The sequence below is a fragment of the Salvia splendens genome, chromosome 12 (genome assembly GCF_004379255.2).
Source record: "Salvia splendens isolate huo1 chromosome 12, SspV2, whole genome shotgun sequence".
In the NCBI taxonomy this organism is placed as follows: Eukaryota; Viridiplantae; Streptophyta; class Magnoliopsida; order Lamiales; family Lamiaceae; genus Salvia; species Salvia splendens.
Window position 1 is genome coordinate 23,768,802 of NC_056043.1, and position 25,422 is coordinate 23,794,223.

The 25,422-nt window shown below is 39.2% G+C and overlaps 2 protein-coding genes, 1 long non-coding RNA gene and 1 pseudogene across 3 annotated transcripts; all 4 read right to left on the bottom strand.

The window, feature by feature from the left end:
• Positions 1 to 10,204: 10,204 nt before the first annotated feature.
• Positions 10,205 to 10,801, bottom strand: LOC121757742. Its single transcript, XM_042153240.1, has one exon. It carries the CDS (start codon positions 10,799 to 10,801, stop codon positions 10,205 to 10,207), a length of 597 nt encoding a protein of 198 aa, XP_042009174.1.
• A 48-nt stretch (positions 10,802 to 10,849) lies between these two features.
• LOC121757743 (zinc finger MYM-type protein 1-like) lies at positions 10,850 to 12,190 on the bottom strand. The gene has a single exon (XM_042153241.1). The coding sequence runs from the start codon at positions 12,188 to 12,190 to the stop codon at positions 10,850 to 10,852; it is 1,341 nt and encodes a 446-aa protein (XP_042009175.1).
• Positions 12,191 to 17,720: 5,530 nt separating this feature from the next.
• On the bottom strand, positions 17,721 to 18,772 carry LOC121758097. The gene is made up of 2 exons (XR_006041327.1): positions 18,368 to 18,772; positions 17,721 to 18,252 (listed from the first exon to the last, which is right to left on the bottom strand). It is a non-coding gene; the product is annotated as an uncharacterized LOC121758097 (long non-coding RNA).
• A 3,157-nt stretch (positions 18,773 to 21,929) lies between these two features.
• On the bottom strand, positions 21,930 to 24,983 carry LOC121757744 (annotated as a pseudogene).
• Positions 24,984 to 25,422: the final 439 nt, after the last annotated feature.

A 25,422-nucleotide genomic window follows, 5' to 3' on the forward strand; every position in this document is an offset into this window, starting at 1 on the left:
TCTCAAAGGTCGTCAACATCCCTATAAATATATGGGTGTTGAGTACCATTTCATCATTCAATCAAATACAATTATCTTCTCCCATTGTTTTCTTCTCTAAATATGTTGTCTATACCATTTAACATGGTATCAGAGCGGGTTTGGACTCAGATAAGGTTTCATCATCGTCCTTGATACCTTTCTCGGCCCCTTCTCATTTTTTTTCCTTTTTCCGTTGTACCTGTAACCATAAGCCAAAATGTCAAATGACAACTATATAGTAACCGAAACCTCAGATTCATCTATGGCAGATGAATTTGCCTGGCAGTTTGCCAATTTTATGCGCAATAGTTTTGCGATGAACCAACCAAATCCACCAGAAACAGCTGTTGTGCCATTCAGAATCGACACGCAGCCCCTCCACATTGGTGGGAACAAGTTAAATGGAGAAAATTACGCCCTTTGGTCCGTATTGATAAAGACGGCAATAAGTGGTCGGGGAATGGTCTCTCACGTCACCGGAGTGCCTCCTTCCCCACCTCGAACCGATCCAGCCTTCACACAGTGGCAACAAGCCGATCACTGTGTGATCACTTGGTTAATACAAAACATCGAGCCTCGACTGGTTAGTCGAGTTTCACAACATCCGACGGCGAAGCATATCTGGGATGCGTTGGCTGTCACATATGGGAGTGGAAGAGATAAAATCCAGGTGTATGACCTTCAGTTTAAAGCAACCACACTAAGACAAGGAATCAGTTCATTAGAAGAAATATGGAGCCGGTTGGGAGAGATCTGGATTTCAATTGATCAAAAACAGACGAACCCAATGAAATGTCCAGAGGATATGGAGATTCATAACAAATTAATACAAGATCAGAGAGTATGTCAGTTTCTACATGCAATTGATAGCAAATATGAAACAACCAAGAGGGAGATACTGAAAATGGACCCGCTTCCCTCCGTCGACTATGCGTACAACCTGATTCAGCAGGAGGAGACACGACTCCGAGTGTTACAACAGGCAAACACCGGCGGAGCAGCTGCCACGGATGGAATCGGAACCGGCCTCGCCATCCGAGGGTGGCAGAACCCTACCGACAGCTCTCGGGGTGGCGGTCGCGGCAGCAACGGTGGTGGTCGCGGCGGCGGCAATGGCAGAAATCGGCAAAGTGATGAAGAAGACAAGTCAAAATTGGTGTGTTCCTACTGCAAACGGAAAAAACACACAAAAGATTCATGCTTTGAACTAATTGGGTATCCAGATTGGTGGGAGGAGAAGCACGGCAAGCCGCCGCAACCGCAAACACCCTGGAACCGTGGCGGGCACGCCGCCGCAGCAGTTGGAGGCGACGGTGGAAATGCCGTGCAGGGGATCGCGCAAACCGCCGGTGCTGTCCAGCCAGGAGGAAGGACCGGAAATGAAGCTGCTCAGCCGGTGAACACAACCGGGGCAGCAAACTTCGTCACCGGCGGAAGTGGGAGTGTTATTCATGATTGGAGTGAAGAATTGATGAGGGAAGAGGCGGCGCCCGATTCAGGTAGATTAGGGTTAGGGGGCTCTTTTATTGGAAGCCCCCAAATCTTTGGGAAATTGCAGGTTTTACCCCACCAAAATTCTCAGTCACAATTAGCCCCCAAATCTTCTGAAAATTCCATAATTTCCCAAACTACTTGCCAAAATCGATTTCAGCCTCTCGAGAAGCTTGGAGTTGTGTGTGCAGTATCTAATAGCCATGAGAAAAATGATAAATGGATTTTTGACTGTGGGGCAACCGATACCATAACATATGATGCCTCAGACCTTACCAACCTTCAGAAACCTCTAAAATCTCATATCCAAACTGCCAATGGGGAATTTACAGTGGTTGAGGGGGCTGGAACTGTTAACATTCCCCAACTTTGCAGTTATCAAATTGTCTATATATTCATTCGATGTCTCATAAGTTATTATCCATTAGTCATGTCACAAAGGAATTGAATTGTACGTTACTAATGCAGCCACAATTTTGTCTGTTGCAGGATATCCGAACCGGGGAGATAATTGGGCGTGGCACTGAACGTGATGGGCTTTACTATGTGGATGAGATAGCTCAAAAAGGGACTGCCATGTTAACTCACGGATCAGCTGATCGGAAAGCTTGGCTTTGGCATCGACGCTTGGGTCATCTATCTATCGGTTACTTAAAATTGTTATTTCCTAGTATTATTCCTAAGCATGACATGTACTGTGAAACTTGTCTTTTATCCAAAAGTCATCGGAACTCTTACCCATTAAGTAATACTCGTGTTGAAACCCCGTTTGCCTTAGTACACTCTGATGTTTGGGGGCCCGCACCAGTTATTGGGGGGCAAGGTTTTCGATATTTCTTAGTTTTTGTGGATGATTGCACTCGCATGACCTGGATATATTTCATGAAACAAAAATCTGAAGTTTTGTCACACTTTACCCATTTCTATAACCTTATCCAAACTCAGTTTCACAAAACCATCCAGGTCCTTCGGTCAGATAATGGGGGGAGTTCGTTAATTCTACCATGAAACAATTCTTCCAAAACAAAGGCCTTATACACCAAACCACATGTGCTCATACTCCTGAACAAAACGGTATGGCAGAAAGGAAAAATTGATCTCTCCTCGAAATGACTCGTTCTATGCTTATAGAGTCAAAAGCCCCGAAACACTTCTGGCCAGAAGCCATTGCCACCTCAGCCTATCTCTTAAACCGATTGCCCACAAGTATTCTCAAACACAAAACTCTTCTACAAGTCTTGTCCACCTTCACAAAAATTCCTCCGCCCTTGACTCTTGAACCTCGTGTCTTCGGATGCTCTGTTTTTGTCCACATTCCTAAACATGAAAGAACTAAACTATCCCCATGCGCTATCAAATGCGTTTTTGTAGGATATGGGGTAAATCAAAAGGGGTATAGGTGTTTCGATCCAAAGTCCAACCGGATGTTTGTTACAATGAACTGCAACTTTCTTGAAACTGAGTACTTCTTTACCCATCTTAGCGGTCAGGGGGAGAGTAATGTTACGGATAACAATGATACGGACCCGCTAAGTTGGATCTCAATGCCACTACCAACGCCAAGCAATCCTGATGCGGATCTATCAGAGAAAACAGTAAGCAATTCCGCTGAGCAAGTCTCTGATGTGGTAGAGTCCATCGTAGAAGGTGGCATCGCCTCAAATATTTCTCCGTTAAGGTTATCCAATGTAAGTAATCATGTGGATACATATAATTGTTTGGCTAACACTGTAAGTGCAGAAGAAAATTCAATTGAGACCGAAGAAAGGGAAGTTGAGGAAGTCGAGGTCGAAGGAGTTGACCCTGACACTGGGAGGTACATACTTCCACCAAGGTCAAACAGAGGAGTTCCACCCAAAAGGTATACACCAGAGAGGATTGACAGGAAAAAGCGGTACTCTGTTGTGAACCCAGCCAAAGGCCATTTATCAGAGATGGCTCGGGCTTTCGAGAATGCACTATATTAGGAAGAAGAAATACCACAGACATGGGAAGAAGCTATGAAATACAAGCATTGGAGGGAAGCAATGAAGAAAGAGATTGATGCATTGATTCGAAACCACACATGGGAGAAATGTGCTCTACCAGAAGGGAAGCGACCAGTGGGTTGTCGATGGGTCTTCACTATCAAAAGAAGACCCGATGGCTCGATAGAAAGGTACAAGGCACTACTTGTCGCAAAGGCTATACTCAGACATATGGAGTTGACTATTCTGAGACCTTCTCTCCAGTAGCTAAGATGAACACTATTCGGGTGTTGTTATCCATTGCTGCTAATAGGGACTGGCCATTACACCAGTTTGATGTGACGAATGCCTTCCTACATGGAGAGTTGAAGAAGGAAGAAGAAGTTTACATGGAGGCACCCCCAGGTTTTGCAACAGATTTTAAAGCAGGTGAAGGGTGCCGATTGAGGAAGACCTTGTATGGATTGAAGCAATCTCCAAGAGTATGGTTTGGGAAGTTTGCTGGGGCAATGATTAGCTATGGATATACACAGAGCAATTCAGACCATACGCTATTTTTTAAGAAGCAGGGTAATAAGATCACATGTTTAATCATATATGTTGATGATATGATTATTACAGGTGACGACCTAGAAGAGATTGAGGAATTAAAGAAAAATCTTTTTCAGGAATTTGAGATGAAGGACTTGGGGAATCTCAAGTACTTTCTTGGGATTGAAGTGCTAAGGTCAACCAAAGGAATTTTTCTGCGACAAAGGAAGTATATCTTGGACATCCTAGCAGAGACTGGCCTACTGGAATGTAAACCAGCACACACTCCTCTGGCAGTTAATCACGGATTACAAATCAGAGAAGGAGCCAAGTTGGCTGACCGTAGTCGATATCAGCGACTGGTCGGAAAACTCATATATCTCTCGCACACTAGGCCAGATATTGCCTATGCAGTTGGGGTCGTAAGTCAGTTCATGCATAAGCCGCAGACAGATCACATGGAGGCAGCACTTAGGATTTGTCGGTATTTGAAGGGAACTCCAGGGCATGGAGTGTTGTTCGCCAAAAATGGGCATCTTGAGATTCATGGTTATACAGATGCTGACTGGGCAGGGAACCCAAACGATAGGAAGTCTACAGCAGGCTACTTTACCTTTGTTGGAGGTAATTTGGTAACATGGAGAAGCAAGAAGCAGAAGGTGGTGGCTCTTTCGAGTGCTGAAGTAGAATTTCGTGGGATTAAAAGTGGGTTGACCGAGATTTTATGGTTAAGGAGATTGATGAAAGAGATTAATCTCTCTCCAAGCAAGTGCCAGTTGTATTGTGATAACAAAGCCGCTATAAGCATCTCACAAAATCCAGTACAACATGATCGAACGAAGCATGTGGAGGTTGACAGACACTTCATCAAAGAAAACATTGAGAATGGGATTCTCGAACTCCCTTTTGTTCGCTCTGAGGATCAACTTGCCGACATCCTAACTAAAGCAGTCAACTCAAGGAGCTTTGAAGATGTGCTTTCCAAATTGAGTTTTAGAGATCCCACCACTCAATTTGAGGAGGAGTGTTGAGAAAAGGGGAAGTATCAATAAGCATTAAAGAATAATAGAGTTCCAAGAATGGAGTTCCAAGAAGCATTGAAGATGTGCATGTTCCAATAATAGTGTAGTTCCATGAATATACATTTATTGTAGGATCTCAAAGGTTACCAACACCCCTATAAATATATGGGTGTTGAGTACCATTTCATCATTCAATCAAATACAATTATCTTCTCACATTGTTTTCTTCTCTAAATATGTTGTCTATACCATTTAACAGTTATTTCTTTTAGTTTCTCTAATAGTCCATTTGGTATTAATAGTTATGCTTTAATAATCCGTCCATTCCTTGTTAATAAGAAAGCGGTGAACTAAAATGAGATAAGAAAAAAAAATTAATAAAGTAAAAGAGATATGAAGAAAAAATGGATAAAATATGAGAAAGAGAAGAAAAAATGGGTAAAATATGAAAAGAAACTTTTCATTTTTGAAAATGAGACTATTGTGAACATCCCAAAATAGCAAAATGAGACTAGTTTTCAATGAGACAACTTAGAAATTATGGCTTGACAAAAAATGAATATGATCACGGTTGTCACCATAAATAAAAGTAGGTATTTTTGAATTTACAATTAATAGCAGGAATCTACAATATAATGCATACAAGTGCTTACTTGTATGACTATATTTATACACAATCAATTTGAACATTGTCATTTTATTTAGTTTCTCTAATAGTCCATTTGGTTTTAATATCTATGCTTTCATAGTATTCATCCTAAGATTTACTTGCTATTTGGTATATAACTTTAATTATTTTCAATCCAAAAAAAATAATCTTATTATGGACAGGTTTAAATTATAAATTGGTAAAGTTAAAGAGAAAAAAATAAAGTAGACAAAGTAAGAGAGATAGGGATAAGAAGTAGACAAAGTATGAGAGATGAGAAAAAGTAGGTAAAATATGAAAGAGAGACTTTCCACTTTTTAAAATGAGACTATTTTTTTTGAGAACCCAAAATAGTAAAATATGGCTATTTTTTGCGGCGGAGAGAGTATTTTATAGTATGTGTTATCTTTTTTTGATATGTTAAATAAATCCACCTAATAGTTTAATTAAGGGATATTGGTTCCTAAAACCATGAACTTTGACAAATATTTAGTATTTCCCTCGAACTTTAAAATTGATGTAGAATATCACAAACTTTGCACTTTGTTTGGTCAAACTGACTCAAATAAGATATTTCATTAAAATCTTATTTTACGTGGACAACCGTGATACTTTTTATGATATTTTAAATAACTTTTTAAGTTCATAACGAGTATGATAAAAAGTCACGTACAAAAATACATTGATTTAATTGTGTCAAGTATGATAAAAAAAAATCTCGTAAGTTAGTCAAATATGGTGATAGACACGCCGTGGGAAATACCAAATAAAATGCAAAGTTTGTGATATTCTACGTCAGTTTTAAAGTTCGTCGGAAATATCAAATTTTGGCCAAAGTTCATGATTTTAGGGACCAATATCCTTTTAATTAATTAATTTGGATAAAAATTCAATTATGACAACTAACTCAAATTTTCTTACTTTTTTCAAAATTTTCACTCGTTTCATTTGATTGAGATTTACTAAGCGTATTTTATGAAATTATAATTGAAGCTTAAATACAAACTAAAATATCAAATATACAAACCAATCTTTGGTGTACGTCCCGTGCATATCTCCATTCAAAGTTTTAGAAGGATGGAAGAGAAAAACATGTAGAAGGAAAGAATGGGAAAAAGTGTGATCTCAAATTTTTTGCATGCAGTCTCGGTTTTTGTCACAACTGGAGGTCCAAACAAATTTGATCTCTTTAAATGTGAACTGGAGGTAGAAGACCCGTCAAGCTTCATTCTGACTGAATGAAATCGAATTTTAGCGGTTAGATCTTTAGTTACTCCCTCCGTTTTTTAAAAATAGCAACTATTTAGCTGTTCCTTAAAAATAGAAACTATAGAATCCTTCTATTTTAGAACATGGACCCCACAATCCACTAACTATATTTTCACTACTTTTTCTCTTCTTCTATCTTACTTTACTCATTTTTCTTTTCCTTTGTCTTAGTTTACCAATTATTTTCACTTACTTTATCAATTGTGCATTAAACCCCGTGCCGTTTCAAATATTTATATTTTTTGAATACGGAGGGAGTATTAACTTTTGAACGTGGCTTATGTTTCTTGAGATGTTTATTTCATTTGTTTTGGAGTTGTGTTGCTTGTCTAGCGCCTTCGTTGTGTTTTAAAAGACTAGATGTCGTTATAAACTTTTTGGTTGTATTCTCTCTTTGGTGATAGTACTGGATTTGGTAGACGATCTTACGGTTTTCATCCATTCATGTTGAAGAGAGTTTTTCAAATAAAAGTCATGGTGTTATATTCTATTATAAATCTCATTGAGTAGTCTACATTAGGTGCTAGTATATTATGATCCTAACATATTTTTGCAACGTTTATCCGTTGTGGTTAGCGTTATGCCAAACACCTTAGACCTTTTTTTTTTGCAAATATTCAAATAACCCAACACAAACCAACGAGAAATAGAATAATAAAAATGGTGAAGAAGAAGAAGGAGAAGATGATAGTTTTATGAGTTAATATGATTTGGGACCTTAGACCTTCTCCAAAACAATGAAGATAACCCAAATGCTACTTTCACCAAAGCAAAAATCTAATGGGTCTACTAAACTAATAATACAAGAACTAGTAAAACATACTTTACAGTGAGCTTAGTCTGGCAAAAAAACAATGCAACCACAAGTAAATTTAATAAATCTTCAAGGATGGAATGGTGCTCAAAATTGCTTGTTTGTTTGTTTATAAATGAGCCTAATTGCAAATCCTAATCGGGTATTTAGCTAAGGTTAGAAAAGAAGTTCAGAAGTTGAAAAAATGAGACAAAATCCCGCATCTGGTTATTCCAGCGAGTCAATGAGTTAGAACTCAACGAGTCATTGCGAAGACTCTGACTCTTAGCCCCATTCCATCGGGTCGATGGGTTCACACTTAACGACTCACTGGAAACTGTATGTCTCAATAATTCGAGGGGGTCTTGGGTTTGTAACCTAGTGAAAGGAAGGGGATTTTTGCACGCGTGTCGTTTGCACGTGTCCCTTCCTATTCAACAATATTTATAAGTTCCCACTTTCCAAAATAGTACTATTAATTAGCATATGATAAGTTGGGGTGTCGAACCCACGAGGAACGGTAGCATCCGTTATGTATTTCCACACTTAAAAAGGTTTGGTGATGCCGCCACGCTCTAAATTAGGGATGGGAACTAAACTATGAAATGTAAACAAGACTTTACTAAGATTGGGAACTAAAAGTGAAAATAACATCAATGTAAACAAGACTTAAACTGGAAAGTAGACTGGGCAAGTTGATAAACTGGGCAACTCAGACAGAGGCGAGAATATTTTTTGCACTTGGCGAAAATTAAAACAAAGCAGCATGTTACACGAATATTACTAAGTTCAGAAGCAAAAGGAACTAAGCTAAAAACTAAGTAAGATAAACTAAGTGTTATCACCTAAAGGATGCTAGAAACTAGGAAAGTGACCCTTAAAAGTGGCTAGATTAATTAACTCCTATAAGGCAAACTAAATCACATGTAAATGAAGACTGAGTGCAGAAACTAACTAAGCTAAAAGGGTTATGCCAAAAGTGAAATGGAATCATGTACTTATTGTCTCCCAACTTCTATTACCCAAAGTGTAAAACCAATGGATAAAAGCCTACAACTAATGGACTAAGAACTTGACTTCTCAAAGCTGATCTTGGGCTCCTAATTCTACACTAAAGCACATAAAGGAAGTGATAGAAAATACTACTTGGCTGCTACATAATGAAAAATACAAGAGAAACACAAAATCATCAACTAAACTACCTAAACATGCATTGGAAACACCAAATGAAAAGATGAAAATTAAAGCACTTAAACATGATGAAAGAAGCTTAAAAACAACAACGATGGGGGATGAATAACAAGACAAGAAATTAATAACAAGACAAGAAATTAAGTAACAAATATTAAACTTAAAACATGCAAAACTAGTTAATCTAGGTGATTTAAACTCTAAACAAGAACACAAGAACTAAGAGTAAATGCTTTAACACTAGAGAAATAAATACACCAAATCTCTTATAGATCAACCTCCAACAACCATTAGCTAGAGAGTTAAGATGTTGGAAATAAGTTTCAACACAAGTGCTACAAAGAAACTAAAGCATTGAAGAAACTAAAATCTACTACAAACTTCAGCCCATGGTGAACAAAGATCTTGATAGCTTTGAGTTTGAAATCTCTCTTCTTAAGGAAGAGAGAGAGTTTCCTAGAGAGAGAAATAGCTAAACTAAACTAACCTTACTAAGTGATAAAGTGATAGGTGGTTGTTGGAAAGTTAAGGTTTTTTAATACATATATCTAATAAAGATATTTCCTTTCTTTTTTACTTTTCAAGGGCAGAAATGGGCGTGTGTAGCAAGTGGGATATATCCTTGATAAGTGTGTGGAAGTGGCTTTGACCATTTTTCCGTCGGGTTCAAACTGGCCAGTCCAATAGCCTGGACAGTTTGGGTCTTCTTTGCCTCCTTCGTTCGCTTTCTTCCATTTCTTGTCATTTTGCACTCTTTCTTGCATGTCCTTTTCATGCCTTCATTAAGCATTATTCGAACCTAATGATCAATTTCCTACCAAAAAGCATATTTTTCATGCAAAAATTCAACATATAGTGCAAATAGTGATCAATTCCGAGTGACAAAAACTAGCCTATCACCCATACAATGATATTATAACACTCCTCTTCTACTTTTCATCTTATGAAACCGCTGCATAATAGCTTCATTAGTTACATTAACAAACACATCCTTCTCAATATAAGGAACTAAGAAATCATTCAGTAGCTGGTCTCCCATACGATTCCGTAGAGAAGTCTTAACGAGCTTCATTGCTGAAAAAGCTCTTTCTACTGAATCAGTGGCAACGGGTAAGAGCAATGACAGTTTAATTAACAAATAAACCAACGGAAAATCTCACGTTTCCTTGTAGAAACCATATTCTGAGCAAGACTTGCAATTCTCGATACTTTTGAAAACCTTTCATCTGCGCACACATCAAAAATAAAGTTATCAAGCTGACTTTCAAGCTCATACAAAGTAAACTTCAGAAAATTCAGATGGATAATACTTGGCAAGGCGAAGCAGCTTCTCTGAATCAAATGCAGAAAATGAGTTTCTAGGATCAAAACATGTCATACACAGAAGTAAATCTGTGTTGATTTCATTAAAACGGTGATTCAACTCTTGAGTTTGCATATCAATGACTGAACAAAACAACTCAACTCGATAATGGTGGAGATTTTTTATTTTCTCAATTTTACGCCTTCCTCTTCCTCTAACTACACACTCATCTTCCATATCAAGCACATCAATCTCATTTGTTCTACAAAACTTTGTAACTTCAGTAAGCAAAACCTCCCAACCTTTTTCCCTCATTACTTGTAAACGTGTTTTTGCTACTTTGACAAGATTCATAGCATTAACAATGTCTTGATCCTTCTTTTGTAGAACTTGAGAGAGATCATGTGTAATTCCCAAGAGTTTCCTCATAAGATGCAACACAAAGATAAACTCAAAATGATTAAGAATTTCTTGCACATCCAAAGATTCAGCCCTATGTGCATCCTCATAACCATTCTCCCCAACATACTCAAGAACATCATTAATAGAAGAAAATAAATGCATCAAGTTGATGAGAGTACCATAATGCGAACTCCAACGAGTATCTCCGGGTCATATCAATGACTTCTCTTGATTTAATCCTCTTCCGGTATTAATTTCATCACTTGCAATCCCTTCAACAACCTTCGCTCTTTGACTATCTTGTAGCACATCTGTGCGCTTACATGAACTTCCAACAATATTACACAAACGGGTGACAAAATTAAAAAAAGACCCAATACTTGTATGTTTTTTAGCAACAGCAACAATTGTGAGTTGAAGCTGATGTGCAAAACAATGCACATAATAAGCACTAGGATTTCTCTTGAGAATCAAACTTTTCAACCCATTGAATTCTCCTCTCATGTTGCTTGCACCATCATATCCTTGACCTCTCAAACTTGACACACTTAAACCATGAGTCGATAACAAAGAATCAAGTGCCTTATCAAGTGTGGTTGTAACCGTATCACTGACATGCACAATACCAAGAAGACGTTCATTGAGACATCCATTCTTATCCACATATCGTACCGCAACACCCATTTGTTCTTTGACGGACACATCTCGGCACTCATCGACTAATATGGAGAAAGAGTTGTCTCCTATTTCATCTACAATAAGTTTTGTTGTCTCAACAGAAGCTGCATTAATGATGTCTTTCTGAATATCCGATAATGTCAGTTTGAGATTTGCAGGAGCATTTTTGAGTACAACATTATCTACCTCTTCACTGCAAGAAGCAACAACTTTCAAAAGCTCAAGAAAGTTACCTTGATTCAAGGGTAATCCTTGCTTGATAAGATAGCGAAGACACAAAACAGTTGCACCTAATCTGCGACGATACTCAAGCTTAGATTTTGTTGATTGTTTAGATATACACACTTCGATGTGTTGGGCTTGATTCATCAAGTCTCGACATGCTAATCTACACTTATTATGATCACTTGTATGATCCCCGACATGATCTCTCAAACTTTCTTTCTTGCGCCAGGCTGTAAATCCTCCAGATACAAAAGCGTCCCGTCCATTTCCATCGAGTCTAGAGAAGAGATAACAATATAAACAATATGCTGCATCCTTTGTAATACTATACTCCAACCAATCTTTGAATTCATCAAACCAATGCGCGACAAATTTACGTTGTCGCATTCCATCAATTCTTGGAGGAAAATCATGTTGGCGCGGTTGACATGGACCTTTAATTAAGTAAGCTCTACGCACCCGTTCTATTGAGTTTGACGGATATCTCATTATATCAGGTCGTTTCCCTGGATCACTTGGAATATTTTCTGGATCAGCTTCAAGTTTATCTTCATTCAATGACTCTTGAGGTTGAAGAAGTGTAGGTCCATTAACTGACGAAGATGAATCAGCAACACTAGGAGAAAGTATCTTAAAATATCGATCCATTTTCAATTTTCAACAAATACATGCATTCAAAATTTGAAACAAGGTTCATTAACAATTAAATTTGAAACAAAGTTCATTCAAATTATAAATTATAAGATCGATGCAAATTGCAATGAACATGATAATTAAACATAAAACACAACATAATAAAATCATTCGCAGACTCTTAATTTTCTTTGCTCCGTAGGGTTTTGATTGTAACACTCGGAATTCGTCAGAAGGAATTAGAAGTAATGGAGGCATAGCTGCCTATCAATTCCCTTCGATGCAGTAGGGTTCACAATTGGGGGAAATTGGGTGGATTTTGTGAAATTGAGTGAGGGATGATTTGATAGAGGAAGACCAATGGGGTGAGGAGTAGTGGTTGGGCCTTTTTTTTGTTGCTGGGCCTCTTCAATTGTCCATATGGACTAGGAATTAATTAGAGTAATGGGTTGCCATGTTAATAGAAGTTATTTATAGAGTTTGGGCCACCAAATAGAAATAATCAATATTTTTTATTAATTAAAATTAATAATGATGAAATTACTAAAATATCCTTGTGATTTTTCAGAATTGTTGAGGGGCCCCTGGGCCCCCCAGGCCCCATTGTCCCTTCGTTCCTGCTCATAGAATCAAGAAAGAGCTCTCAGTCTGTCAACCCTTACTATGTTTGGACCTGGTAAATTTCCCCGTGCTGAGTCAAATTAAGCCGCAGGCTCCACTCCTGGTGGTGCCCTCCCGTCAATTCCTTTAAGTTTCAACCTTGCGACCATACTCCCCCCGGAACTCCAAGGGCAGAAATGGGCGTGTCACGTGTGTAGCAAGTGGGATATATCCTTGATAAGTGTGTGGAAGTGGCTTTAACCATTTTCCCGCCGGGTTCACACTGGCCAGTCTAACAGCTTGGACAGTTTGGGTCTTCTTTGCCTCCCGGAACCGTCACCGGCGGTTCCGAACCGGAACCGGAACAGTCGGCGGCGGTTCGAACCGTGACCGGAACCGGCGGTTCCGACGGGCCGGTTCAGGTTCAAGAAATTTGCGAACCGTAACCGGCGGTTCCGAACCGCCGGTTCGCCGGTTCTGACACCTTTTCAGGCTACCACCGGCCTATACGTAGCCTTTTCAGAAACCGGATCAGAAACCGCCGGTTTTCGTCAGAAAACCGTTGACGAAACCGGTGGTTTCTGACCAAAAACCGGCGGTTCAAGGAGTAAACCGGCGGTTCCGCCGGATTTCAAAATTTTGAAATTTGAAATTTGAAATTTTTTCTTTTTTTTTTTCTTTTTTTTAATCACATTTTTCCACTATAAATACCCCCTCCTCTTCATTTTCTACTTATCCCATTCTTGTGTTGATAAGAATTTCTCTCTCAATCTCAATTTCTCTATTCTCCATCCTCATTCTCTCAAGTTGTTTACGTTATTTGCGCTCATAATTTACTCACGTTGTTCTTGTTCACGTTATCATATTCACATAAACACTACTCTCTATTCTCTACTTCCAATTTTCATAATATCATGTCTTCATCTCGTCGTGGTGGTGATCGGGGCAACGGTAAAATTGCAAATTACAACGGTAAAATTGCAAATTACAACTTTAAAATTACAAATTACAACTTAAAATTTACAAATTACAACTTAAAATTACAAATTACAACTTCAAAATTGCAAATTACAACTTATTACTTAACATTACAAATTACAACTTTAAAATTACAAATTACAACAATTACAAATCGAAAAATTTAAATACAAGTTACTTACAACAATTACAAGTTACTTACAACAATTGTAAATCGAAAATTTTTAATATAAGTTACAACAATTACAAGTTACAACAATTACAAATTTACAACTTACAAGTGTTGACAAAAAAGACTTAGAAGATCATTAAAAGATATTCCTCATTTGATAAGTATCTTATTGGTGAAAAAGTGGGTAATGGGTATCTTTGGGGCAGATGGTACTAGAACACAAATTTATATATGGAATCTGGATGAATGAGGATCAGATTATAGTTTAAAATGGGAAGCTGGGTTCACTGGCGGGAGTTCGTTTCATCAGGCCATCAGGGTGGTATATTCATCCGAGTTTGACGATGAAACGAACTCCCGCCAATGAACCCAGCTTCCCATTTTAAACTATAATCTGATCCTCATTCATCCAGATTCCATATATAAATTTGTGTTCCAGTACCATCTGCCCCAAAGATACCCATTACCCACTTTTTCACCAATAAGATACTTATCAAATGAGGAATATCTTTTAATGATCTTCTAAGTCTTTTTTGTCAACACTTGTAAGTTGTAAATTTGTAATTGTTGTAACTTATATTTAAATTTTTCGATTTGTAATTGTTGTAACTTGTAATTGTTGTAAGTAACTTGTAATTGTTGTAATTAACTTGTATTTAAATTTTTCGATTTGTAATTGTTGTAATTTGTAATTTTAAAGTTGTAATTTGTAATGTTAAGTAATAAGTTGTAATTTGCAATTTTGAAGTTGTAATTTGTAATTTTAAGTTGTAATTTGTAAATTTTAAGTTGTAATTTGTAAATTTTAAGTTGTAATTTGTAATTTTAAAGTTGTAATTTGCAATTTTACCGTTGTAATTTGTAATTTTGAAGTTGTAATTTGTATCAATAAAATTGTATTTGTAATTTGTATCTCTAAAATTGCTTTATTCTAATTTTATTTATGCAAATATATTTACATTTTTTACTTGAATTGCATATTTATAATGAAAAAAAAAATCAAAACGAACCGCCGAACCGGCCCGGAACCGGCCAATCACAGGCGGTTCCACGGTTCACTTGAACCGGCGATTCCACGGTTCACGAACCGGAACCGCCTCACCTTGGCCGGGCCGGTTCAGGTTCATCAATTTATTGAACCGGAACCGGCGGTTCCGAACCGTGAACCGCCGGTTCCGGAACCGTGGTGACGTCTATTCACTTTCTTCCATTTCTTGTCATTTTGCACTCTTTCTTGCTTGTTTTCCTTTTCATGCCTTCATTAAGCAATCTTCGAACCTAATGATCAATTTCCTGCCAAAAAGCATATTTTTCATGCAAATATTCAACATACAGTGCAAATAGTGATCAATTCCGAGTGACAAAAACTAGCCTATCATCCAGCGACTCACTGGCTGAACATGGAAATTTTTTGCAATCTAAGTATAATTGAAGGTGATAATAAAATTGAAAACGAGAATAGAGAAACGAGAAAACTCTTATTGAACTTGGTAACAAATTGGGGGTACAAAAATGAGCTAAGGAAAAACTCAACAGACTCTCACTCCTTATATATCTAATCTAAGAGTGAAAAGAATCAACGGTCAAGATTAAAAGAGCTTGACTTGATCTAATCCAACAACTAATAAACATCCTCAAACTAATGACCCTAACTTCAGCTTCAATACAGTTGATCCATCAATTCCTACAGAAGTCTTCTCTTGACACAGCAATTAGTCACGCAACACTTTAGCCAAATTAGCCAAAGAAGGAGTTCTTTCTGGGGAATATGAGTGGCCAAGGGTTACAATGTCGAGTATTCCGTTTCAAAGTTGGACAAGATTCGTTTCCCCATGAAATTCCAGCGTTGATAAGCTTGGATTTTACATGTGTTTGGAGCTAAGAATTGACCGATTTTTATATATATTTGGCCGTTAAATGAGCATTAATATATCTTACTCTATATATAATGGCATTTTGATAATTTTATGTGAGATGTGCAAGAAAAACATATGAAAATGAGAAAAGAACACATTTATCGCTCATGGTAATGTAGGCAAATGAAGAAGTCATAATGTCAATAGTAATCCGGCGGCCAATATGATCTCTAAATCCTATTTAAAGACCACCATTCTCTTCTTCATCAAAATAGCTTCGTGTGGATATTCCCCATTTTAATAAAATTGACTATGTTCAAATTAATTGTATAAAGATAAGTCATTCAAATCTCCAATGTGGGATATTGTTTGCCCTCACAATCCTCTCCTCAAACCAAGACCACCAGACCAAGACCACATGTCCACCCATGTTACAGGTCACCAGGTCACCATAGGTCTTGGTCGAGCTCACACAGAGACATTGGAGAGCTTGTAGGCGCAATCCACCGAACCCCGAGCCATACAAGCCCAGCCCTGAATCAGGGCTCTGATACCACTGTTGGGTATCGGTGGTGCACACCCGAACTCCACGTTAGTATGAGGCCTTTTGGGGAGTACCCCATAAGTAAAACCGTTAGGGCTTTGCCCATCCACCGAACCCCGAGCCACACAAGCCCAGCCCTGAACCAGGGCTCTAATACCACTGCTGGGTATCGATGGTGCACACTCGAACTAAGTAAAATCATGAGGGCTTTGCCCATCCACCGAACCCCGAGCCACACAAGCCCAACCCTGAACCAGGGCTCTGATACCACTGTTGGGTATCAATGGTGCACACTCGAACTCCACATTAGTATGATATTGTCCGCTTTGGGCAAAGCCCTCACGGTTTTACTTATGGGGTACTCCCCAAAAGGCCACGTACTAATGGAGTTGGGGTAACCCATATATATGCTTGCAATTCTTGTTCATTCTCCAATGTGGGATATTGTTTACCCTCACAACCTTACATATTTTAATTTTAAGGTGACAACTGTGATCTTTAAACATCAACTTATCATCATTTTTAAAAAAAAAATTTAAATGTTTCACTAAAATTGTTACGAGAGCTTCTCCAACCATTTACAATAATTTCAAATTCATTTTTAAGTATATGCATACCAAAAAATAATTTTACTCTAATTATTTCCACAAAATTCAAATTTTACATCATTTATTAGTGTATATATCAAATTTTTTTTTGCATTAGCTACCCTATATACTCATATTTGGTGTTGTTTCATAGAAAAATGAAAAAAAATATTTGAGTTTGCAGTATATTTACAGAAATCTCCTAGACTAAAAATGAGATTCAGTGTATGATTAGAGATAGTCGAAACGTGAATATGATATTAGTGTGCACATATTATTGTTATTTTGAGTTTGATAGGCAGGTATCAACTAGTATCAAGTATTTATACTACTTCCGTCCCACTTTATGAGTCCCAACCACTTTTCTGCACTCGTTTTGCAAAAATGATAATAAATAGTTAAAGTGAAAAATGGTAAAGTAAGAGAGATAATAATGTAGAGAAGACTTAAAGTAAGCAAGAGAATAATGTGAAGAAGAGTCTTTTCTACATCATTCTCCCTCTTATTTTACCATTTCTCCACTTTAACTATTTATTATCATTTTTATAAAACGAATGCAAGAAAGTGACTGAGACTCCTAAAGTGGGATATAGGGAGTAATAAATTATTAAGATATGATTGGCATCAAATTTATTATGTGGACGATGTGCAAATAAGAAGTTCTCTATTGTGTGCATTCTTTTATCAACTAAAAAGAGTAAAAGCGAAATCATATAAATGTGCTTGATCTAAATACCTATAATTGACTATGCTTTTTAATTTGATAGAGTTATTACTATTGTTCAAATAATTTTAAATAGAAGAATAATGAATTTGCAAATAATTTGGGTAAAATCTTTTATTCCTTGTATCAGACAGAGCTGAAAAATATGAGAAAAATGCAAATCATATTTCCCTCTTTGATTAACTCAAATGCAGGCTTGTTTCTTCAAAATTCAACTCGATTTCGTCACAACCATAACTAATTCTCTTCATTGATAGAGCACGGAATTGATGGTGAAAGGCCCTGGATTAGGCCGGCCCGAAAATGGGCCCGGTTAGAAACATGGTGCGGTTTAAAGTGGAGCTGAATCCCTGAGAGACCACGATTGTTTCCTGGAAAAAGCTTATGAAAAAGGCAAATTTGAGTTAGCCCAATGGACCCGGGCCGTCGCCTCCAGGCCCATCTCTTGAATCCCATGGCGACGCCATTGTGGAGCCGCCTACTCCTCTTGCGGCGGCTTCTCATATGATTTAAACGGTGCATAGTGAATCGAAGGAATCGCAATCCAAAACGTTTGAGCAACATGATTGAAAGAATGTATCCGAGTTTGTTCCATCTTCATTGCGGATTTCATTTTCTTCATTCACATACATAAAAAAAATCCACCTCGTCAAAATCAAATCTTGGATAAGAATTCACCAACAATTTTCCAAACAATTTAGAATGAAAATTAATGAAAATGACATTCTTACCGCATACATTCTTTAGATCCTTTCAATCACGTTGCTCAAACATCTCCTTCAATTTGTTATCCGCCTTTTCATTCATACGAGAAGCTGTCGAAGGAGGAGGAGGCAGCCCCGCACCGACGTCCTACGGGCTTCAAGAGACGGCCCCGGAGCAGACGGACCGGTTCCTCACTCAAATTGGCCTCTTTGAGAAGCTTTTTGCAAGAACCAATTGTGGTCTCCCGGGGATTCTGACCCACCCTAAACCTCACCCGACCGCCGCCAACCTCAACCGATGATGCTGGTTTCAAACCGGGCAAATTTTCGGCCCGTCGGATTCAGGCCTTGTACAATCAATTGTGTGCTGAATCAATGAAGAGGGTTAGGGTTGTGAAGAAATTAGGTTAAAACTGAAGAAACAACTTTACATTAGAGTTGATGGAAGAGTGAGTTCATTTTCTGATATTTATAACACTTTTATGCTAACCTAACTTCCCTTATTTCAGATTTCACCCAAATTCTTTTTACAAATTCATTTTCTAGCTCTGTTTCTTCTATTTTGCCAAAAATTTTAGTAGTAATACATTTAAACAATCATTATAATTCTGTCATAGAGTTATAACCTACATATATAACTCAAATTTTTAATAATAACAGTAATAATAGGCGGGTTAGATAAGTTATAATTTATGGAAACTAATATCCTATTGACGTTTAGGGCCTGTTCGGTATTTGTTAATTGGCCATAATTGGAGGTAAAACATGGAAAATCACGTCGTTCAGAAATGCACGCCCCTCAAAATTGGTGGATGGCCCGCACTGTAGAGCATTAGAGCATCCACAACCGTGCTCTTGTCAGCGGCACGGTTGTGGGCCCGGGCGGTACTATTCATGCCTGCTCTCTGGCAAGAGCACAACACCCACAACTGTGCTCTTCCGCAAGGACGAGCACAATTAATATAAAATTCAATTACACAACAACATTTTCATAATACTAAAATTCATTAAAAAAACCACAATAAAAATTACAAATTACAAATAAAATAAAAAGACATAATTAAAATCCTAAAAATTAAAAATTACATAATTAAAATACTAAAAATTAAAAATTACATAATTAAACTCCTAAAAATTAAAAATTACATAATTATTGGCTAATATAACCCGAGGAAGACTACGCATCCGGCGGCACCAACCCCAATTGTTTTTGGAGACCCAATATCATGGACTCGTGCGTTTGAAGTTGCGTGGGGGTCATAGTTGACCTATCGGCCATATTGAGTTGGGCCAAAAGGGCCCACAACGAGTTGTTCGGGGGTGGAGGTGGAACATAGGGTGCGGGTTCGGGAGCAGGGGCAGATGGAGTCGCGGCGCGACGTCGTTCGGCCGCCGCCTTCTTCCTACCTTGCGGTCGGCGTCGGGAACCGCTTGGTCCGGCATCGGGGCTACCCAAGTTAGCTCCGGCGAGTTGGCTAGCCACTTCTTCCGAGCCGGAGTCGGATAGTGCTACCGACCGTGAGCGTTTGGAGGAGCCGCTAGAGGAGGATGTTATGCCTCCCTTATACTTCGGGTGCGTCCGCGTCTCCTGCCAAACGTTAAGATATTTGAACGACTTACCGTTCATGGATTGGTAGGTGCTCAGCGAGGCGGTGATGATGTCGACCTCGCTTTGGCCGCTCCCGGCATTTCGGGACTCCTGGATGAAATAGCCGTTGAACTTGCCAATTTCTTCGTTGGCTCGGCCGATGCAGTTGCGCACCATACTCTCGTTGCGCTCGATCGTTCCCGGCGGCCGGTGTGCATTGTACCGGCTAGAGACGCGCCACCAAAAGTGATCGCCGGATTGGTTCGTTCCAACCACCGCATCTTCGGAGATTTCTAAGTACGCCTTGAACAATCTTTCCATCTCCGCCGGTGAGTACGGTGTGCGGACACCGGCGCGAGATGGAGGATTCGGCATTTGGGAAGGGGCGCGAGGCCTAGGCTCCGGTGTCCACCCGTAGCGCCCATCGGAGGCACCTTGATCGTCGATTGGGTATGGCCGGTAGCCACTCGGAACGCCCGAATCTTGGGTGAGAGGAGGGGCCGAATATTCCGTTTCCGGACTAGGAAACGGTTGCGAACCGAACCATTCGGGGTTCCAACCGTGAGAGCCGCTTGGGTTGTCGTCGTTACCGGACATAGTGGTGTTGTAGGGTGTGAGAGGAAGATGAAAATGGATATGAGAGATTGAAGATGAGAATGGAGATGAGAGAATGATGATGAGAATTGTGTAGTGAAAGTGTGAATTTTTGGGAGTGAAATTGGGGGTATTTATAGATGAAAGTGTGTATTTTTGGGGTAAAAAAAATAAAAAAAAAATTAAAAAACCGATTTTTTTGGGGTTATAAACGGATATAATTTTTGGGGTTATAAACGGATATAATTTTTTGGGGAAGTGAAATTTTTTTTTTTTATTTTTTATCGGTTTTTTTAATAAAAAACCGATTTTAAAAAATAAAAAATTGTTTGAAACCAACGGCTATGCCGTTGGCGAATGGGAGAGTGACACGTGTGCGTCCGCTGGCACGGACGTGCTCGATACATCGAGCAGCGCCGTGCCAGCGGCGCGGTTGCAGCGGCGGCGGTTCTTCGCCTTGCCGCTGGCACGGACGGCGGTGGCGCCAACCGCCACCGCTGCGGATGCTCTTAGAGCATCCACAGTGGAGACCACACCGCTATCCGCCGCTGCCCTCTTGCCGCTAGCACGACGCTGCTCTTAGCTAAGAGCACATCCGTACCAGCGAGCAGGGCGACGTGTCGCGTTTCTATTGGCCGTTGGCATTTTCTTTTTAAAAATTGAAAATAATACCAAAAATTAAAAAATATATATTTTTGGATTCCCAAAAATATACAGATTTTATTACCATTTTTTTGAAATTTTTTTTGAATTTTTTTAAAAAAATTTATCCCAAAATCATCTATAAATACACACATTCATCATCCATTTGGGCGAAATTCGGCCACGAGTAGTGCGTTTTTTTTAATTTTATGAATTTAATTATGTAATTTTTAATTTTTAGGATTTAAATTATGTAATTTTTAATTTTTAGGATTTAAATTATGTAATTTTTAAGACTTTAATAAAGAATATTTTAATTTTTTGGATTTTAATTATGTAATTTTTAATTTTTTTTATAATTTGTAATATTATTCCGGTTATTTTTAATGTATTTTAATATTGTGGAAATGTTTTTATTTAAATTGAATAATAGAATGGTGAGACTCTTGAGCATGTCCTTGCGGAAGAGCACGGATGTGGGTGTTGTGCTTTTACTAAAAGCAGGGAGTAAAAGTGGGTCCGGGCCTACATTCATGCTCGTTGGCGAGAGTACGGATGTGGATGTTGTTAAAACACGAATTCAATTATTGAGAAGGACGTGGTTTTTCTTTTCGGCATTGAACACTGAATCACCAATTAAGAGCTTATTTACCTTTCTATCCCTGTTTTAAAATTTTATCACTCCACAACAATACCAATCTCCACCACTCTCACCCTCACCCCACAACTCCTGCGCCTCCTCTCTTTCGACCAACCCACCCCTGTCTACCGCCGGAGTTGAACGGCCGCAGCTCTCCAGCAAAGACCCAATTTTTGCGAGTCTTTATTGGGTTTTAACTGTTCAGCGAAGCGCATCCATTTCTTGAAGCCATGTTCTTCACTAACAGAAACGAAGAAGTCACAGCAATGCTTCCCAAGGCACCCAACACAGCTCCACACAGCCTGAAGAGATTATTGAACGTAAACCCCAGGAGTGAGAATGGTGTGAATAAGGACATTTGTTGAAAAGTACAATGCGGAAAATAAAAGACTATTGCAGAAAGTAAAAGACGGGAAGAACTTCAAAGACTACATTTTGAATGACTTGAATTAATTCTCTCAATGGTTACACAACCTTTTATAGGCTCTAATTCTAGCTATACATGGAAAATATATTCTAATTATACTAATATCCTTTTATTTGATTTTCCATAATCTTTAATTGATTTCCTTCAATATTCTTGCCATAATTTCATCCATTGCCTTCTTGTTCTCCAATCAGTTAATTTCCTCATTCCAACACTCCCTCTCAAGTTCAGTATCGAGTTTTTCGACACTTAACTTGCACGATCTTTAGTTTGATAAATAGTTTATACTCGTATTTAAGGGTTCTTCAATCTCCATTGATAGTTTATGCTCGTATCATAGAGCTTCTTCAATTCATCATTGATAATTTATACTCGTATCAAAGAGTTATTGAAAGTTTAGACTCGTTTCAAGGAGCTCTTCATTTATCATTGAAAGTTTAAACTCGTTTCAAGGAGTTCTTCAATTTTTCTTCATTGAAAATTTAGGCTCTTATCAAGGAGCTCTTCATTCATCATTGAAAGTTTAGACTCATTTCATGGAGTTCTTCAATTTTTATTGACGGTTTTAACTCGTGTCAAGGAGTCAATCTAGACAATTTTAACTCGTGTCCGAGAGCTTCAATTTTTGGTTGACAGTTTTAACTCGTGTCATGGAGTCATCTTGGATAGTTTTAGATTGTATCCAGGAGCCACTTCATTTTTTTTTTTTCTGACTGACAGTTTTTATTCATGTCGAGGAGCTCATTCAGACAGTTTTTACTCGTGTCGAGGAGCTCATTCGGACAGTTTTGAATCGTGTCGAGGAGCTAATTATGACAGTTTTGAATCTTGTCGAGGAGCAAATTCTGACAGTTTTGACTCTTGTCGAGGAGCTTATCTAGACAGTTTTTGCTTGTATCTAGGAGCCAATTCAGACCATTCTCGGTCCATTCCAAACTCAAACTATGAGTCCATTATTTTCATTTCTTTTCTTTCTTGAGCCTAATAACCACTAGGCCCAAATTTACTTCTCTAAAAATGAAGACGTGAAACCATCAGTCTCCTTTCTCTTTATGGGTTTTTTCTCGGTGACAGACTGTCAAGCCATGCCACCTCCGACGAGTAATCGCCAAACACCATGGAGCCTCTGCTCCGTATGTCCTAGAGCCTCTCTTCTCTAGGACAAACCGTGAACTTCTTATCTTGACTGCTGTTGTTTTCTCTTCGGCTAGAGTCAGCCTTCTTCTCCGGGCGTGGTTGCTCGGGGTTGGCCACTGGCCTTTCATCTTCTCACCATATTGGCGGATGGCATGCGGCCTCTATGGCCTTCCCTTACGTGCAGTCTTCTTTCTTGGTTGGAATCATCCGGCTGTGGTAGTTCTCCCCCCCTCGGCTGGATGTTCCCTCACTCTTTCTCGAGGATCAGAGTTGGATTTCCCCGTGGTTGTTCCTCCAACATCATCATTTGGTGATGTTCTTCCCACTAGCTCTTCACAGCGCATGTGGGCTCTCCCCCTCAGCTGCACAGACGTTGGCTACTCCACCTTCTTGGTTTAAGCTTCTTCTCCCTCTTGGCGGAATTGTTCGGCTCCGCTTCGAAGAGGAATAGTCCAGCATCCTCATTCTCTTCATTCTCTCATCCTCAGCTGAACAATTCGTCGAGACAAGTTTGTCAACCTCCTTGGCTTTAGTAGCTTTCTCAACCGCCATATTAAAAATGAGCCACTCACCTCTTGAAAGGCCTTCTTTTGCTCTAGTAATTTCTTGTTTCCTACATTACCCGCAGAAGCACCTTGCTTGAAAATGGCATGATCAGCTCCTACGTTCCCTCCAGGCGTGACACCAGTACCACCAGCAATACCAACAGCTATATTGAGACCAAGTTCCCATAGAGATTTGGAGTCACCATAACATCAAACTGCTCTGGCTTGGAAACGAGTTGCATGGAGAAGTTATCAACAATCATCTCATTGTAATGGATACTAAGGTACTTGCTAGTGCTAGCTATTTCACGACATGATTCCAAAAATAAACCATCTGCCAGTTTCATAATATTTGCTTTATGCACAACAGTCACCTTCTTGCGGTTGTTGAGATAGGCATACTCGAAAACATATTTTGCAATTCGTTCAGAACATAACTTTGTTATCACCTTCAAGCTTTCAACGACTCCTGGAACAACCTCGTGCTTGAGGCCAGCATACTCGCCCTCCGTATTCTCTCTAATGACGACGATATCAACGTTCTGGTGGCGAGTGGGAAGCCCCCTGAAGGTTAAAGCAGTGCACCAGTGAAGGATAGAGATCGAGCTCCTTCCTGAGCAACACGTTCAGCGAGCTAACGCCTCCACCCACCGGCGTCTTAAGTCCGCCCTTGAGGCATACTTTATTCTTCTTAATCGACTCAATCAGTTCCGGCGACACGGTCTTCATATCGCCATGGACATCGTATTTCTCGAAGTAGACCGGCGCGTGCATAGCCTCCATGACCTGATCGACAGCGCCAGTTACAAGCGGACCGACGCCATCCCCGGGTATCAGTGTGACGGGGCACGGGGTTCCATTGCCGGGTTGGGGCATGTACGTGACGGATCGGGTTGTGCTAGCGGTGGATCCGCCGCCGGAGATGAGCTTTTTGTGAAACAAGTTTGGGAAATCTGGGTATTAGGGCGACTATTGGAATTGGGGGCTGGCTGCGGTGACGAAGGCTTGTTAAGTGTATTTTTTTTAGAGACAGTGATCGATCCCTATGATCGAACCTGCTCTGATACCATGTTGAAAAGTACAATGCGGAAAATAAAAGACTATTGCAGAGAGTAAAAGATGGGGAGAACTTCAAATACTACATTGTGAATGACTTGAATTAATTCTCTCAATGGTTACACAACCTTTTATAGGCTCTAATTGTAGCTATACATGGAAAATATATTCTAATTATACTAATATCCTTTTATTTGATTTTCCATAATCTTTAATTGATTTCTTTCAATATTCTTGCCATAATTTCATCCCTTACCTTCTTGTTCTCCAATAGATTAATTTCCTCATTCCAACAACGGTGATGAACTAGCTCCTTTCTCGCCCTCCTCAATCTACCGCTAATTTTGGAGCTCGGCGTAGGTGGTGGAGATGATGGCGAAGAGCTTCGCGACAAAGGCTTCCATGGCGGTGCGGGTTTTGTACTCCTCCATGGCTTCCTCAGCGTCTTCCTTC